The following is a 17,142-nucleotide window of genomic DNA, read 5'->3' on the forward strand; positions in this document are numbered from 1 at the left end:
ATATACAAAGAGCAGCACATATCGAGCAGGTCAACCAGCAACCTGTTCATCGATGTACCGCCTCATAGTCTCAAACTCGGCTTTCCCTGTCTTTGAATCATTAGCAAACCTCAACAAAGGACTGACATAAGGGATAATCCATACCGAAAGCAAATATCTGATATGTTGCTGAGGCAAAAAGAAAAGAAAGTCAGCTCGATATTCTCATTCCTTGGCTCGTAGATATCAGACGAATAGACAAGAGCCAACCTACCAAATCAGACACTTCACGATGCCGTTCAAATTCAGTACGGGCATAATTATGCAATTCATTCCTTGTCGATGATGGAGGGATTTCTGCATATGCAAATTAACACTCCAATCCGACAGAATCAAACGAAGAAAGAGTGGAAGAACAAGAATGAAACATACTATTTAAAGCTCGAACAACTTCTCGCCAGAAAGCAAGGACTCTTCCTCTTTGAATAAACTGGACAGTCAATCAGTATATCAGGATCCGAATCCAAATCCGGATTTGGATCATGTCTGTGGTACCCTAGTTAGGTTGCATTGTACTTACATGGTCTAGACCGACTGCAGGCTTCTTCAGCCGCGAAGGCTGGCTGCGGGACACAGCCGCCAGGAACCCGGGTGTTGAGCGCATTGAGACAATATCAAATCATGTCTTTATGCAACAGGAGTAGTCATGAGATGTAGAAGAGACTTGATTTGGTTGTTTCACATTTGATGGCTGGATTGTTGTATCTTCCAGTAGCAGAAGGGATGCGAAGGGCGGTGTGTGGATTGGTTATTCTGCCATGGGTACGTGGATCAGGGTCATGTGACGTTCATGTGACGACGACAAGAAGACTCAGAATCTCCGGTTGTTGAATGAAGTCTGCATACTCGATATGAATGATGCTACTAGCAGGCTCCATGCGGCCTGCCTAATGACACATCGAAGGTCTCACTGCTGAAAGTAGTTGATATACCCTTTCCATATTAGGAAGGTGGTTCCATGCCCATCACACGATCACGTCGAGCAGTCCAAACAATAAGCTCGATCGAAATAAGGAAACAAACACCATACAAGGTCAGGCAGATAACATCAAGGGAGGTAAAAAAATGAGAGAGACAAAATGTAAGCCTCCCGAGCGAAGTATGTGGGATAATCGATGTATTACCGGGACCTCGGATTTGCAACGCCTTTAGATTGCAATCGTTGGGTGATGACTGGAATCACCCTATACCTCGCTAACAAGGAAGTATTTCGATCCTTCGGGCAATAACTCAAGTGTTAGGTTACCACCTAGTTAACCGTGGGGTTGGTGCTCGATTCACTGTTTAACTTGCTTATACCGGAGGGATTTTCCTGATTCGGGGCCTTGGGAGGTGGGTCTAGCCTGATTCTTGACACCGGGTACAATGTAGATCCCTCTGCGGATAAGGTACTACGGCAGCTTGATGATCCTCGTGTAAGATGAGTCTTTAGATTGTATCATGTTCTTTCATTCCTAGCATAGCTTATTTTTGCGTAGATTGTTGCTTCATGTCATGTTTACTCCTGCAGGGGTTCACCCATGCCGCCAAATGTCACACTCTTGATCGTCATGAACTCGTCAATACCATACTTGCTGCCCTCACGACCGAAACCACTCTGCTTGACACCGCCGAATCTGTGAAGAGGTTAGAAGATGCAAACCATAAAGAAGAAGAGAGGGACTTACGGAGAGGCAACATCACTGATGAGACCAGTGTTAACACCAACCATGCCGACCTCCAGGGCTTCAGCAACACGGAAGATGCGGCGAACATTACCGCTGAAAAAGTAACCAGCCAGACCGACCTCGGCCCGGTTAGCCAGGTCCACAACCTCCTTCTCAGACTCGAAGGGGAAGAGACCAGCAACAGGACCGAAAGTCTCCTCGCTGGCGAGAAGCATGTCCTTGCTCATGCCGGTAAGAACAGTAGGGTGGTAGAAGTTGGGGCCGAGAGCGGTAGCCTTCTGGCCACCAACGACAATCTGGGCGCCCTTGGAGACTGCGTCCTGCACATGCTCGTGGGCCTTGTTAGCGGCACGCTCGTGGATGACCGGGCCGTGGGTGATGCCGTCTTCGAAACCACCGCCGAGCTTGAACTCCTTGACCTTCTCCACGAAGCGCTTGGAGAACTCGTCGTACACACCCTTCTGCACGTAGATGCGGTTGGCACACACGCAGGTCTGGCCTGAGCTGCGGAACTTGGACGCGATGGCACCGGCAACGGCTGCGTCGAGGTCCTCGACGTCATCGAAGACAATGAAGGGGGCATTGCCGCCCAACTCCCAAGAGACCTTCTTGATAGTCGAGGCCGACTGCTTCATCAAGATCCGGCCGACGTTAGTCGAGCCGGTGAATGACACCTTGCGCACCTCTGGGTGAGTTGTGATAAGCTCGCCCACGGCAGGGGTGTTCTGAGAAGAGGTGACAATGTTAACGACGCCCTTGGGGATTCCAGCACGGTGCGCAAGCTCAGCAAGCGCATTAGCAGTGAAGGGTGTCTCCTGAGGAGACTTGGCCACAACCGTGCATCCCGCCGCCAGGGCAGGGCCAATCTTGCGGGTGATCATCGCCGCAGGGAAGTTCCACGGCGTAATCAGACCACACACACCAACAGGCTGCTTCACGGTCATCACGCGGTTTCCGGGCACTGAGGCCGGGATGGTATCACCGTACGTGCGGGGTGCCTCCTCACTGAACCACTCGAAGAAGCTGGCGGCGTAGTTCACCTCACCCTTTGCGTCAGCGAGGGGCTTTCCGTTCTCCCATGTGATCAGCTTTGCCAGATCCTCTGCGTTGTCAATCATCAGCTGGTACCACCTGCGCAGCATGCGCGCGCGCTCGCGGCCGAGTGTTGTGCGGAATTTGGGAAAGGCCTCGGAGGCGGCCTGGATCGCCTTTTCAACGTCGGCGGTATCGAGTTCGGGGCATGTTCCGATCAATTTGCCAGTGGCCGGGTCTGGAGGGAGAGTAGATTTAGCATCCTGAGCACAGATGATGTCGACTCGCGAGGAATTTACCGTGGACCTCGAAGGTCTTGCCGGACTGGGCTCCTACCCACTCGCCATTGATGTATGACTTCTCAATGAAGAGAGACTGGTCTTTCAACTGTTCCCCATGAATCAGTATAGGTTGGGGATCGGATTTGAACTACGGCTCTCACCTGCGGTGCGCTGTGTCCCATGGTGTAGAGTCTCTTCGCGTAATTAGGTCCAGGGATGGAAAAGGGATATCTCGGGCGAGGTCTGAGTAGTTGGCGGGTGACAGGGCGGATGAGTCGGTCCATTATAAAGCGTAGTCCCTCGGGAGGGAAGAATAGTAATACAGGCGGAGAAAGTCGGTTGTAAGAGTGCGGGGAGGTTGGAGACTTGGAGATGCCTTTAAAGGGAGCTGTATCTGGCAGTGGGGAATCTCCGGCGTGTCGAGATCTGCTAGCTCAATGGTGATTGCTCTTTGTGCCCGAGAAACACCGACGGACTTTGTTCCGAGGGGGTTGTAAGTTGTAATCAATTGAGCTCAGAAGGGAAGCTCCATGCTAAAGCGGGGAGGTTGATGTCATTCACACTTGGTCTTGTAGAGCTCACCACCACTTGAGAATTTCGATATTCTATCAGAGAAAGCAACGCAGTCTTCAATTCCATTTTGTCTCTTCTTTTTCAGCTCAATAATGTCTTGAACTGCAGATTTTCGTTTCGGTGAAAAGAGCGAGTTTCATAGATCTCGTATTTTGTGTTTGTTAATTACGCTTCCGGAGCTTTCAGCCAATAGGAGTGACATATATCTAAACTGCCGGTATTATAGGCCAATTAGATACAGAAAGCTTCCTTCAGAAAGGAGATAGCGTATTGGTAATACAATGATTTGCCGATGTCCCCAGACTCGACGGGGTTTGAGAATGTCCAACGAGGGATAGCTCTGTTGTCTGAACCATGAAGACCTTATATACACCCTACGCAGCACTAACCTATTGGAGCATATGATCCACTGCTCTCTCCAACTCAATGTGCAAAGATGCGTCGATATAATTCTTTTGGGAAAGAAATCCGATCTGAAGGTCTTCCCCAACGCCCGCTAAATATGCCCAAATACATACTAAGTCGTAGACAAGCATTGAGAAATTGGGGAGCCAATCCTATATGAGCAGGATTGAATGGCCAGGCGAGAAAAATTTCGTCTTTGCGACAGTAACGTATGTGGGTGAAAACCGATGTACTACTGTCTATACTCTGTACTTCGGCTGGCGAGGTAAACTTCAGAGAAGGATACTCTATTAGTAGGACCAATTTTGTTACTAGATTTGGAAGTTTAGTCAAAGGTCAGCGTTGCTTTCTATCGTAGCTTTTGCCTAGACTTATTCGTAACATAAAAAATCACAGAGACGGCCATCAAACATGTATGCAATTTTCATTGCCCCTTCGGGTTAGCGTTAGCATCATTGCTGTATATCAGTCACGTGCCAGAATCGAGGACCCACCCACTTGGAATTTTTGACATCGTCAACATCCAGGAACAGCCAAACTGTCAACAAGGGGAGCCGAAATTTGCTGGCATTAGCATCAGCGAAAGGATTGCCACCCCAAACATCATACACCTCCCTAGTGGAACAGACCACCCTAAGAATCAGCATCTATGTGACATCAACTCAAGCATTTGCGCATAGAACGGCAAGAGCCAACGGGTCCCTGAGGCATGTCCTCTCAATCCCAGATACCTGGATCTTATTTTCTTCCGCCGGAATCTGCACAGCCCCGCAAGTCACTATTTGGTGGACCCAGCAGTGATGTTGTCCAACCATCCTCTCCACCAGCGCCGGCGAGACAGTCACTCTTTGGGGAGCCAGCAAGCCAAGATGCTCTTTCACAAGCCATCAAAGTGGATGAAGCTATGGAGGAGGAGGCTGACGATTCCGAAAATGAGTTCAATATGATCATGCGAGAACGGCCGTTGGAGGCGCATTATGGCTCCGATGGAGACAGTTTCCACGGAAGTGGTGATGATCAGAAAGCTCCAATGCCAAGAAGATCCAGGATTTCTCAAATAGAAGTATCAAGTCAACCGACAATTACGGAGCCTGCAGAGCCGATTTACTACACTGTAGACCGCGGTCTTGACCTTCGGTCTGGGGTTAAGCGTCCAAATATCTTCACTGGGCACTCATCTACATGGCGAAACTACAATGCAGACGACATCGGTGCATATGAAGCCATGCTTAATAACAGATCAAGAGATCTGGCAGCTCATCTGTACAATGCCCACGCGATTCGCAGGCGAACGCGGGCCACTTCGAAGGAAACAAGCGTCGATAATGAGTTAAGATTTGCCGTTCCTCGGCGATGGACGGCATGGCCTTTGCCTTCTGCTCATGTTCCTAGGCTTGATGATATCATCAAGGACAAACTGGATGACCCTGGGAATATGCGGATGGAACCTGATCCCCGTCCGAGTGCCGATCTGGAAGAAATAATCACGGCCACCATGTTGAAGGCAGCCAAGGAGAAATTCCGGGCCCGGGAGTGGGACTATGAGGAAATCAGAAATGACACCAAGAAAATCCTCGACGGGGATGAAATTATGCAGGACGATATGTTGGAGAAGGAAGAAGATGACGATGATGAGTCTATCGATACGACCTTTTTGGAGCCAATAGTTCAACTGGACGACGACAAATCTTCCCAGAAATTGCGTCCATTGGCACGCAATGTCATGACCCAGTTAGACCGGCTCCTAATGGGACTTCATTATTCCATGAAAGGGCGCATGCTGGAAGATATTTCCGGGGATGAACAGCGGTCTGACACAGACGGCGAAGGCCTTCCAAGAACAACCAGGAGTCAATCCCGTGGAAGGAAACGCACTCGACGAGACTCTCCCCAAAAAGGAACGCCTCATCGTTCCACCAGTGCCAAGTTGTTCTCTGGATTAGACACCGATGATGAGAGCTTGCCAGATGCATCTCGCTCACGAGATCTGTCTCGTGCCACGCTCGCAAGCCAGGATCAGGAAGAGGGCTCTTTCTTCAAGGGCAGACTCAAATTGCGTGACTGGAGTGAAGTGATGGGCCTAGCATCCATGATGGGATTTCCCTCTGACGTGGTGATGCGCACCTCGAAACGATGTGCAGATCTCTTCGGCGAAGACCTAGAATTCAGAACATTGCCCGAAGGCCGCGTCCGGAAGAAGCAGAAAGCAGATGGCCGGGAGGAATATGCCTACACCGAAAGCGAGAGCGAGAGTAATAGTGACCGTGACTCGGCACCACCAAGCCCGCAACTCATTTCCAACTCCACGCAAAAGGTTAATCCCAAGAACAATCCAAAGGCCAATCAAAGGCCGAAGTCCAAGGGAAAGGCCTCATCCTCACGACGAAAACCACGCCAAACTCCCGCTATCGTGCCATCCTCCTCATCATCTGCATCACCAGAGCCTTCGAATGCGCCCTCGAGACCTTCATCGAGACCTTCATCGAGACCTGCATCAAGACCTGTTTCAGAAAACAGAGAACAAGGAATAGAAAGAGGATCAAGACCAGCACGACCAGGTGTTGGCAAAGGACCTCATCGAAAAGTTGACATCCTCTGCCCCGTCAAGGATTGTCCTCGAAATTCAAATGGATTCTCACGCAAATGGAATCTCAATCAGCATATGAAGAAGGCACATGGTATTACTGTGAACGATACTTCGAATCAGCGCGGTGTTAGTGGACCGGATGATGAGTCGGCTATTATGCTTGATTAGGTTATGTTACAATATTGAACTACTGTAGATAGCTTCCAAGGCTGTTACGCTACGGCGGAGTATAATGCACTCTAGTTTTGGCTGATTGTAGGAAAGCCTGAGGTAAAACTCTTTCCATTTTGCATGATACTGGCCCACAGAGAAGCAAGATCTCTATTATCAGGATATCCAGCCGGAGTCAGTGCTTCGCCCGAAAGAGGGTACATAAAGCCCAAATCGACCATTCGCGACTCATCCCAAAAGGCAAAGCTGAATTATCGAAAATAGCCAGATTGGAGCTGCGTTCTGAAGACCAGTCTCACGACGCATGATCATACTGGTATGTCCCCACAAGCATCCAGACACAAAACGCATGTCGGGATAGTCCGGTAGTCTGCATTGCTTCTGCGTCAGGGACATCAAGTCTGGGCAGCAAGTGCAGGAACTGCCAGGACGAGCGGAGGCGAGATCTTTCTCTTGCCGTATGACCTCTCAACCAAGCCATGATGGACGCAAGTTGCTCAACCTGTGCCGCAAGGAACGGCACTGCCTGTGGAAGTCCACCTTTTACCCGAAGCATCTCTACGCTTGTGTGTGCAAATCCCAGTGGAGAGGATGAGTCGAGCCGGAGACCATGTTGTGTTATTCTTACCCAAGGCCAACTTCCTGATCTCGAAGGACCGAACCTCTCTCTAGAGGGCCTACGTGAGCCGTTGTTCCTCATCCTAGGTCGGGCGGCATGCATAAGTATACAAGTATTCACAAACAATTTTCCTGTATTAGCCGTACCAAAGAAAACCACACTACTCTATTTCCTAAGGCTATCAACTTCCATAGTAGCTCAAGTATCCAAATCTGACTATTTAACCGGGATCCTTCCCGTTTACTTATAGCCAGCCACACAAATATACCAGAGTATGTATGTTTTACCCAGACAATGAATGTTCAATAACAAGTCTAGAGTCTTGATCAAATGAAACCATAAAACTCCTTGCTTTTGCCGGACCAATAACCAATGTCTCATCTCCAGTAACAAATCTTATAAAGCCCCCATGCGTAACAACAACAATATCAGGCCGAGCAGTGTTCGCCAATTCCTTAAACTTCTCCTCCAACCGACGCTGAATACGCCATCCACGCTGTTTGAGCGTCTCAGAATCAGATGCATAGAGCCCTTCCTTATTAGGGAATGTAGGATCCAATTCAAGGATGTCCCAGGGCAGATCTTGATACTCGGACTGCAAAATGGAAATGTCCGAGCCAGTGTCACATGGACGAGAAGAGTGTGCCTGTACATCCGGCTCAAGAACGAATTGTGCACCCTTTTGAACGCCTGCTCCTGATCCTTTGGCGTAGTATCTTTGATCGAGTGTTTGTTGAAAGCCGATGTGAGCTGTTTGAAGAGTACGTCGTAGCGGAGACGCCAGCACTAGCCCAACACTTTCTTTGAATTGGAAAGTTTGTGATAGCTCCTGGGACTGTTCGATTCCCCTTTCAGTCAGTGGCGGGTCTAGGATAGTCGTGTCATGGGCAGGATTGTGAGTTCCCTCTGCATGTCGGACGATATGTAGTCGGTAAAGCATTCTGCTGGGAGCTGATTCTTGGTGTCTGTACGGATATTTCACGTAGAAGAGTGCGGCTGAGCAGAAGATCATAATTATGGCGATGAACCTGAGTATTATTTTCCTGTTGGACTATGAACAGTTACTTTTCCCGGACCGCAGCATCCTAAAGCTTATATCCGAGCTTAATCGGTCCGCCCTTCTCGATTAGGTACGATCGACCGCACGCCTTACCCAGAAGAAATTGTTGACACGAGAAGTGCCGCGTTACGAATGGGTTCTCAATTAATTCCTGGCCCTTGAAGCATTTCGGTCGTAAGCATTCCGATACCGGTAACCCGAGGCGAGAGCCATACTTATCTCCGAGCTTGTAAGGCTGAGCACCGGGAGTGTCTTAATGAGCCACTAGAATAAAAAAAAATACATTATTCCAAGTGTTGATGAGTTTCGATTCCATCCACAAACACCAAAATCAGTTCGTATAAGGCTTTGTATAACTAGAAGCTTTTCCTCCTTCCATTCCCATCCCGACTCTTCACAAACTCATTCTCAAAATCAAGACCCGCATCCTGGCGAATGATACCATACCCAGATGATGAATCCAAAGGACGACCACCATTCTCATCCGAGAACTGCTTAGCCCGAAGCATATGCTCCAGTGCCACTTCCGCAACCTTCAACCTCGTTCCAGCGTCTCGAGCACAACTAATACCGTGCTGCACATCCTTGATACCCAAATTCAAATTGGACCAAGGCGACTGACCTAGATTATACCATTAGCAAATTATAATAGTAACAGGCATGTATCTGTTAACCTACCCTCTCCAGGCATATAGACCCCCTGCGTCATACGCGTTGAATCAGAATACGCCAAACTCCCAAAATTCAACTCGAGTAGCTTTTCCAGTGTCCCACTGCCGAGATTGCTCTTTTCGGCGAGCACATGGGCTTCGCCTACAATTTCCATTGTTCCTGCGACGATGAAATTACTGCGTCGGGTTAGCGATTGAACCATCTGACACACAATGGGATCATGGTTGGAAGGCTCTTACCCCAATGCCTTGAGTAGAGTAGCTTTCTCAGGTTCATCTGATACAATCATAACCTCACGTGCGATGACGCCTTTTCCGAATGGCGAGGCTAATTCGATGGCTTCGCTGGGTCCGCTCATTGCCATGAGGACTTGGCCCTTTTGTGCAGCTGGGGTGGCTCCGAATACCGGTGCTGTTGTTATTTATGAGTAGCTGATAGGTTATAAAACAGTTATGGTTACAGACCGGCGACGAAGGATGAATTGCGCTGTGTCAGTTTCTCGCTTGTTTTTTTGGAAGTACTTGGATGAACTGTAGTTGTATCCACGAATACCTTTCCGTCTATATCTTCCACAGCTAAGATCTGGTCGATGATAGAAACTAGCGCCACATCGTCGCTGGTCTTTTTGTGCACTATCAGTACGCAATGTTCGTCCTAAGACGGAGTAGGCCACGAGATGGTCTCTCTTCAAGTAGAGGCCGACTTACAGATATGAACACGAGGTCACATTGCCGAACGAGCTGGGAAATAGAGTGGCAACCGACAGCTCCAATTGATTCAAGTGGCGCGCCACGGGACGCTGTCCGATTCCAAAATCTCAAGCCTGGTTTCTTTTCGCGGTGGAGGAATTGTTGGACATTCTGGGCCATTGCCAGACCCATACTCCCGAGGCCTAGAAGATGTTAGGATTCTGATTGAACTTGAGATTGTTCTGCTGTTGTCATACCTATCCACCCCACTTGGGGGTTGCTAGTTGTCATGATTGGTACTTGGTTGGTACTTCTGTGGTTTGTTTGATTGCTCAATTCTTGACTTGTCTGGACAATATATGATCCGCTCTTTGGCAATGAATATTAGAGCAACACGAAGAGTACAGTTGACAGTGAATATATAACGTCGTCAACTTCGGATGTGAGCCGAAGGATGAGTCAGAAGCTTCTAGCGCTGTTGTTGTCTTCCCGTGGATTAGGAGATTTACTTCCTCGCTATGTAACGTTATGCCAAAGAACCTTTATTTAAAAGGAAATATACAAGGATAAAAAGAACAAAGCTATACATATAAGTGGGATATAATCCCTTCAATGGCATTAAACTTCAATCACAAATTTTTGAGGTGCCTATACATGGGATCCAAACCACAAACGCCCTGCAAAGCACTATCTAACATGCACAACGGTCGAGTCTAGAGGTTTAGTTCTTATCGCCCTTCTCGCCCTTCTCGAGCTTGCGTCTCTTCGAACGAAGCTTAGCTGACTCATCAGCAGTCTTCTTGTTCGAGTACATCATCTTTTCGAGCAGCTTGCGCTTCTTCCGGCTCATCATCATCTTCTGTCTCTCGAGCTCCTCATCCTCACTGCGCTTCTTAGCGGCAAGCTTCTTGGATTTGGAAGACTTCTTCTTGGAAGCCTCGTCGGCAGCGCCGGCAGAGAAGGGAAGACCAGCAGCCTCGGCTTCGAGCTCCTTCTGGTGCTGAGTGCGGGCAGCCTCATCGTCGTCCTCGGATTCAGAGGCGGCTTCCTCGTCGAAGCCACCGAAGTCTTCAACCTCCTCGTCAGATTCCTCCTCGCTCTCGTCATCGTCGGTGCCGGCAACATCCATGCCGCCGTCGACAGACTCGACCTCGGATTCCTCGGCGGGCTTCTCCTCAACAGCGGCCTCGTCATCCATCTCCTCGTCGCTGTCCGAAGCATCGGCAGCGATCTCGGCTTCACCCTCCTCTTCCTGCTCGGCCAGGGTGGCGCGCGGGTCGTAAGCACCGCGAGAAGCCTTAACCCAAGGGCTCAAATGGGGTGGGAGAGTGGCGCCAGGGGCATAGAGGTCGGCACGGAGGAGCTTGCCCTCGTTGATGCAGTCCCAGATCCACTGGGGCTGGACGTAGGTGCGGCCTGGAATGCGGGTTCCGGGCTTGACCTTCTGAACGGCGTTCTCGTCGGCAGCGGGAATGGCGGGGAGGGATTCTTGAGGAAGCTGGGGTCGGTCGACGATCTGGTGAGTGATACGGGGGTCGGTCTCATCGTGGGTGAAGGCTCCATCGCCGAGCACGGAGGCCCAGCCGACGCGCTTGCAGCCGAAGGCGCGGAGGATGAACTCAAGAGGGGCCTTGGGGGCTTCACGCGAAATGTAGAACACGAAAGGAGCGAAGAGTGCACCGGCCTCGTTGCCGCTCATCTGGGGTTGGGGGAGAGTGTCGGCCTCGGGGGCGGCGGGTTCGAAGCGGTCGATGGCATCGGTCTGTTCCTCGGTGTTCTCGACTGTCTTCTCATCTGTGGTCTTGTCGAGACCGGCACTCTTGATCACCTTGTCCACCTTGGCTTGGAGCTCCTCGGAGACTTCCTTGTTCGAGTTACTGGTAGACTGGGGCTTGTTTGCCTCAATAGCCTTAGGAACATCACCGACTGAGCGACCCTCAAGAGTGAAAGCCGCAAGTTCAGCACCGTTCTCGTCACTGCGGGTATCAAACTTAGGGGGGTATCTCAAACCGATAGATGAGTACAGACGGAAGTTGACGAAGCCCAAGAGGGTGGTGTAAAACTCGACGAAGGTGGCCATGATACGGTAGTCGACGTCGCCGTTGACACGCTGGACGAAACGGTAGGGAACCAGCCACATGATGTCTTGTCCCTGGATGGTAGCCTGGTAGTAGATACCCTTGATGGAAAGGAAGGATCTGCGCAGAGAGTTGGTCATGATCAGGTAGTGCTGGAACTCGTGGCAGAGACGCTGGCAGAGCGCAATGGTCTTGGCGGGAACATGGTCGGTGGAGGGAAGGGTGGCGAAGAGGAAGAGAAGAGAAAGAGCGTCATCGAGATCACGGAGAGCATCGATGAAGGTCGGGTAACGCTCCTTAATGACATGGTCGAGGGTGAGTTTCGGAGCGTTGTTCTTTTCAAGGCGCGCAGCATCGCTGACTTCACCACGGCCCAGGGAGCGGGCAATCTTCTTCGCAAGCGACTTCTGGTCACGGAACTTGTTCAGGAGCGGCTCGTGGAGCAGATACTGGATATCCTTGGTGTAATAGAAGGTTGTGTTGGGGGTTGAGGTCTTCGAGGCCTTCTTCTTGTTACGGGGCTCACGAGGGTAGATACCTGATGTCGGAGACTGTGATTAGACTTGCGATTCATATGGACGGAGAACAGAGGTCCTTACCCTTGAAGATGCATAGCCGGCGGAAATCTGGGAGAGAGATCTGAAGTTTGCGCACGGCCTGAGTTCTGGTAATGTAGTTCTTGGCCTGGCCAGAGGTACCTAAGAAGGAGGTTAGCGGTGAAAATGTGACATTGCAGGGCTTCGAAACATACCCTTCTTCTTGATTTTCGCCATAATGAAAGATGGTTGTCAGAATGTCCAAATGGCTGCTGATAAGAAGAAGAAAATTTCTCGATAACTTTTTTTTCTTACCGCCGATGGCCCGTGCACAAAGGCGGAGAGAGTTGTCTCTAAGGGACAGCTGGAACAACAACACTCCACAGCAATGCAGCCATGATAGATCGGAAGCTGGTGGTCTTTGGCGCAGCCTTTGTGCTGCGTCTTCTTCTTATCTGTCTGTTTCCTTCATTGCCTGACTTGTTGACAGGAAGGGTCGAGGTCTCGACACCTGTTAATAGCTTCAAACGATGTACGTGACCCCAATAACCAGTTATTGCGCATTTGAAACTAATTCCAATTAGTGCAAGAAGGCTTGTTTCTGTATAAGGGCAATGTGTCACCGTATGATGGGGGTACCTTTCACCAGGTTTGTGGATCTAACACTCAAACTACGTTCGTGCAATTAACAGTTCGGTCCGATCTAGGCACCGCTCCTGTTACCTCTGTTCGCCCTATTTCCAGATGCAAAGACCTGGCCCTTACCTACGGCAATTTTCTACATTATAGTCGACCTTGTGAATGCTCAGGCATTGGTCACCATCTCTGAGTCAGGCCAATCGATCAATTCGAGATTCCATTCGGCAATTCGGAAGCATTTCCGATGGAACGGAGTATCTGTCGCAGCATGGTATGGTTTTCCACTTTTCGGCTACTCATAAACTCATGTGCTAACCTAAGTAACAGGTTTTTGTTCAACCCTTTCACAATTGCGACATGTTTGGCACGATCAACCAGCGTATTTACCGCCTCCGGAATCCTCTTCGCAGTTTCAAATGCGGTCTCTGGCAATAGCATTAATGCTATGCTAGCCCTAGGACTCGCTTCCTACCTATCTCTGTATCCTGCTCTTTTGTTCATTCCGCTGGTTTTGGTCTGCTATGACCAACGCGCGCAGGGCCCGCAAGCACCTAAGATCGCACTGTTCATCCTGCAGCACGCCGGTCTACTCGTCGCCAGTGTTGCAGGCTTGCTCGGACTTTCGGTCATGATCACCGGTAACTTCTGGGAGTTTATATCGGCAACTTATGGGTTCCATCTTTTGGTTCCGGACTTGACTCCCAATGTCGGTCTATGGTGGTACTTCTTCATTGAAATGTTCGATTCATTCCGAGAGTTCTTCCTCGGGGTCTTCTGGCTTCACTTGGCCAGCTATGTTGGAGGTCTCACAGCGCGTTTCCGACGACAGCCCTTGTTCGTCATCACCTCCCTTCTTGGCGTCTTTGCGATCTTCAAGCCATACCCCAGCATCTCGGATGCATCTCTGTTCTTCGCGTTGCTGCCGTTGTACCGTCATCTTTTCCCATGTGAGTATCTTAGTTGTGATGTCCCATTCCAGGGTTCCCTTGGCTAATGTTTCTCAGTAATGCGATATACCTTCTTCGCAGTCTCGGCAATCCTATACTCCACCCTTCTCGGTCCCGCTTTCTACCATCTATGGATCTACGCAGGGTCCGGAAACGCCAACTTCTTCTATGCCATCACTCTAGTCTGGAGTTTGGGTCTCTCCATCCTAGTCGCAGACACCACCTTCGCCGCCCTCAGAGACGAGTGGGAACAAGACAACCCAGGACAACAAGGCACAGAAGTACGACAGGTGTAACACAATGTACATTAGAATCCAGCATATTTCTCACTTCCAATTCCATCAACGATCAGCTTAGCATCAAACCCTCCAACACAATACCCCGTCCTCATACCCTCAAGCGCTTAGACAGAATCATATAATCAACATCTTTAACAGTCCCATTCCGCAACCTCCGCGGTCGGGGCGAGTACTCATCAATCTCATACCCAAGCCTCTCATAAAACCGACAAGCCAGCACATTCGACTTGAAAACAGTCAACATAGCCTTCTCCAAGCCGACAGCCCGGCCGATCTCCTCCATGCGCTTCATAAGAACGGACCCGACGCCCCGCCCCCGGGCCCTCGGCGAAAGGTGGATCTCGTAGCAGTAGACCACTTCCTTGCCATCTTCGTAAGTAACCATAAACGATAAGAAACCAAGCACGTTTTGATTCCGAGGCGTAGGAACCGGTCCCGTTTCCTCACGCTCTTTGGGTGTATCGGTAGCATCCTCTACTTTCCCCTCGTCATTTGAATCACCCCGCAGAATCAAATATTTCATATCGGGAAGTTTCATCTCCTTGCGCTTTTTGCGGCGGGACCAGCCACCGCTGGAGGCGCGGTAGGCTTCGCCTGATGTCTGCTCGATGAGGTCTAGACAGGCTTCTAGGTCATCAGGGGAGATGCTTGCCGCGGAGTACACGTCCAATGGCGTTTCAGTTGATATAATCTGCTCTGTCTGCCCTGAGCCTGGAGGAGCTTGACCTGGTGCATTCTCTGGAGTTTGATCACCTGCTGTGGCAGGAGGCATGTATTTGGTGATGAATTCTCCAATGCTTAATGCGTTGGTCCGCTCGACTAGCGGAGGCACTGTGGGTCGGTTAACACGCGTCATCATTTGGAATGTGGTGAAATCCGTGCATCATGGGGTCTTTGGGGGCTTATCATGTAGATGGGGTGTGATGCAGAGGCATTTACTGACTTTTGGGGACGCGTCGAGTGGGAGGCTCGGACTTTTTGGTTCTATTTTTCGTGACTCGGCCTTCTTTGATGGATGAGAGCATCTCGGTGAGTGTGGTTATCACAGTAGGATAAAGTGTTCAAGGTTGAGGAATTAGGTGTGGGGGAAATGCGTTGAGTCCATACTCCCGGCGGAAGAAAAGTGGTTGGAGCCGCGTCGAGGCTTGAAGATGCAGAGTGCGTACACAACACACCTATATTTCTTTTATTTTGGCATTTCCATTTAAAGTGGTTCTATAATGTTACCTACTGTGTCAGAGACCTGTTGGTTTTGAAAAAAATGTTCCATGAAATATTGCCCTGACCAGAGTGAGAAGTATATATAATAACGTTATCTATTCGGTTCTCATTAAGTGCCACACCCACTTGGGCCATAGCCACTTAAGCAAGCCACTTAAGCAGCTCTCTGCTTCGCAGCATGCTCCTCAGCACGTCGCTCAGCTTCAGCAGCACCCAATTCCCCGAAGATATCGACTCCCCAACGGAACGGATAATTGTACCGGGCGTTCTTGTCCAGCTTGTTAAGTGCAGCAAACTCCTCGTCGGGGATGATGAAATCTATATAATTTGTTAAACCTTCCGAAGAGCACAAAGAGAGACCAGATTATACCTTGGAAGTTGCTCTCAATGCGCGAGGGCGTCACACTCTTTGGCAACACCGCAGAACCGCGCTGGATAGCCCATGAGATGAGAACTTGCGCAGGGTCTTTATTCAGTTTTTTGGCGATATCCTCAACCACAGGGTCATTGACAACTCTATTAATTTCATGTTAGAAACAGATTCGGAAAAGAAGGCATTTTCGTCAAAAGTTCGTACCGTGGTAGATCAAAGATATTGTTGCCCAGCGGGCTATAGGCAACCGGAAGGATGTTCTTGAGAGTATTGTTAGAATATATTCAGCGAACACGTTGCTTCGGAATATCGAATACCTTTTCTTTCAAGTAGGAAAAAAGTTCCGGTTGAAGAAGATATGGATGAGCCTCAATCTGATTGGCAGCAGGAGGAATCTCTGCAGTCTTGAGCAGATCTTCAGTCGCCTTGATTGTGAAGTTACTGATTCCAATGCTTCGGATCTTGCCCGCCTTGACGAGCTTCTCTAGTGCGGCCCAAGTGTCGGAGACCGGAACATCGGCTAAGCGGAATCGCTTCGTCACCGGGTCCGTCGGCGTGAGAGTTTCGTTGGTATAAGCAAATGCAGTTGGCCAATGAATCTGTCACACGTGTTAGAATTGTCATTGAATTGAAAGTATTGGAATAATACCAGATAGAGATCCAGGTAGTCGGTCTGCAGGTCCTTCAATGTCTTGTTGAGACCCTCCTCCACGTTATCGGGGTGATGATGTGTGTTCCAGAGCTTGCTAGTAATCTAAATAGCAGCAAATATTTGTTAGTCTCATTCCTCGTCGCATCTGTTGAGGAAATATTACTCACAAAGATCTCCTCACGTGGTACACCTGACTTCTTCCAGCCATTTCCTACTTCGTTCTCATTCTGATAACATGCAGCTGCATCAATGTGACGGTATCCTTGGCGAAGAGCAGCTTCAACCGCCTGCTCAACTTCATGAGGCTTGGAGAGCTATTGTGGATGGGTTAGCGATTTCATTTCACGTATTTGGAAGGGGATGCATACCCAAGTGCCGAGACCGACGGCGGGGATGTCATAGCCCGAATTGAGCTTGAAAGTTCGTCCAAGAGACATAATATGTAGATATTGTAAGAAACAAAAGTCGTAGTTACTCAGAGTAGTTATGAGCCGAGGAAGGATTCACGACTATTTATATTTCGCATTTACCCTTCCCCTCCAAAGGAGATCATTTCGATACGCGATCTGATGAACTCGCGCCATCGGCAATTATCATATTAG

At 49.6% G+C, this 17,142-nt stretch overlaps 9 protein-coding genes across 9 annotated transcripts; 2 read left to right on the forward strand and 7 right to left on the reverse strand.

Annotated features, from left to right (window-relative positions):
- Positions 1 to 30: 30 nt before the first annotated feature.
- PENARI_c012G11541 (LYR motif-containing protein 2) lies at positions 31 to 643 on the reverse strand (the record flags this gene model as incomplete). Its single annotated transcript, XM_022633060.1, has 4 exons — positions 31 to 90; positions 254 to 336; positions 412 to 469; positions 560 to 643. The coding sequence occupies 4 exons, from the start codon at positions 641 to 643 to the stop codon at positions 31 to 33; spliced, it is 285 nt and encodes a 94-aa protein (XP_022487341.1).
- An 894-nt stretch (positions 644 to 1,537) lies between these two features.
- PENARI_c012G03932 (NAD-dependent succinate-semialdehyde dehydrogenase) lies at positions 1,538 to 3,201 on the reverse strand (the record flags this gene model as incomplete). Its single annotated transcript, XM_022632868.1, has 4 exons — positions 1,538 to 1,655; positions 1,707 to 2,976; positions 3,038 to 3,125; positions 3,181 to 3,201. 4 exons carry the CDS (start codon positions 3,199 to 3,201, stop codon positions 1,538 to 1,540), a joined length of 1,497 nt encoding a protein of 498 aa, XP_022487081.1.
- Positions 3,202 to 4,706: 1,505 nt separating this feature from the next.
- On the forward strand, positions 4,707 to 6,752 carry PENARI_c012G00332 (uncharacterized protein; the record flags this gene model as incomplete). The annotated part of the gene is made up of 1 exon (XM_022632783.1): positions 4,707 to 6,752. One exon carries the CDS (start codon positions 4,707 to 4,709, stop codon positions 6,750 to 6,752), a length of 2,046 nt encoding a protein of 681 aa, XP_022487245.1.
- Positions 6,753 to 6,823: 71 nt separating this feature from the next.
- PENARI_c012G12257 (uncharacterized protein) lies at positions 6,824 to 7,236 on the reverse strand (the record flags this gene model as incomplete). The annotated part of the gene is made up of 2 exons (XM_022633076.1): positions 6,824 to 7,001; positions 7,055 to 7,236. The coding sequence occupies 2 exons, from the start codon at positions 7,234 to 7,236 to the stop codon at positions 6,824 to 6,826; spliced, it is 360 nt and encodes a 119-aa protein (XP_022487123.1).
- Positions 7,237 to 7,657: 421 nt separating this feature from the next.
- On the reverse strand, positions 7,658 to 10,086 carry PENARI_c012G10884 (uncharacterized protein; the record flags this gene model as incomplete). Its single annotated transcript, XM_022633045.1, has 8 exons — positions 7,658 to 8,402; positions 8,837 to 9,056; positions 9,113 to 9,282; positions 9,346 to 9,517; positions 9,571 to 9,592; positions 9,659 to 9,760; positions 9,814 to 9,998; positions 10,053 to 10,086. The coding sequence occupies 8 exons, from the start codon at positions 10,084 to 10,086 to the stop codon at positions 7,658 to 7,660; spliced, it is 1,650 nt and encodes a 549-aa protein (XP_022487109.1).
- A 430-nt stretch (positions 10,087 to 10,516) lies between these two features.
- Positions 10,517 to 12,646, reverse strand: nop7 (mRNA-binding ribosome synthesis protein NOP7; the record flags this gene model as incomplete). Its single annotated transcript, XM_022632871.1, has 3 exons — positions 10,517 to 12,411; positions 12,473 to 12,571; positions 12,625 to 12,646. 3 exons carry the CDS (start codon positions 12,644 to 12,646, stop codon positions 10,517 to 10,519), a joined length of 2,016 nt encoding a protein of 671 aa, XP_022487061.1.
- Positions 12,647 to 12,805: 159 nt separating this feature from the next.
- On the forward strand, positions 12,806 to 14,291 carry PENARI_c012G08735 (GPI-anchored transamidase subunit GAB1; the record flags this gene model as incomplete). Its single annotated transcript, XM_022632995.1, has 5 exons — positions 12,806 to 12,941; positions 12,994 to 13,058; positions 13,117 to 13,319; positions 13,376 to 13,995; positions 14,053 to 14,291. 5 exons carry the CDS (start codon positions 12,806 to 12,808, stop codon positions 14,289 to 14,291), a joined length of 1,263 nt encoding a protein of 420 aa, XP_022487208.1.
- Positions 14,292 to 14,382: 91 nt separating this feature from the next.
- On the reverse strand, positions 14,383 to 15,150 carry PENARI_c012G08859 (N-terminal L-serine N(alpha)-acetyltransferase NAT4; the record flags this gene model as incomplete). Its single annotated transcript, XM_022633000.1, has 1 exon — positions 14,383 to 15,150. The coding sequence occupies one exon, from the start codon at positions 15,148 to 15,150 to the stop codon at positions 14,383 to 14,385; it is 768 nt and encodes a 255-aa protein (XP_022487183.1).
- A 519-nt stretch (positions 15,151 to 15,669) lies between these two features.
- On the reverse strand, positions 15,670 to 16,977 carry PENARI_c012G06235 (uncharacterized protein; the record flags this gene model as incomplete). Its single annotated transcript, XM_022632929.1, has 7 exons — positions 15,670 to 15,833; positions 15,886 to 16,031; positions 16,093 to 16,148; positions 16,206 to 16,487; positions 16,538 to 16,642; positions 16,708 to 16,854; positions 16,909 to 16,977. 7 exons carry the CDS (start codon positions 16,975 to 16,977, stop codon positions 15,670 to 15,672), a joined length of 969 nt encoding a protein of 322 aa, XP_022487071.1.
- Positions 16,978 to 17,142: the final 165 nt, after the last annotated feature.

This window comes from Penicillium arizonense (genome assembly GCF_001773325.1).
Source record: "Penicillium arizonense strain CBS 141311 chromosome Unknown PENARI_contig012, whole genome shotgun sequence".
Lineage (NCBI taxonomy): Eukaryota > Fungi > Ascomycota > Eurotiomycetes > Eurotiales > Aspergillaceae > Penicillium > Penicillium arizonense.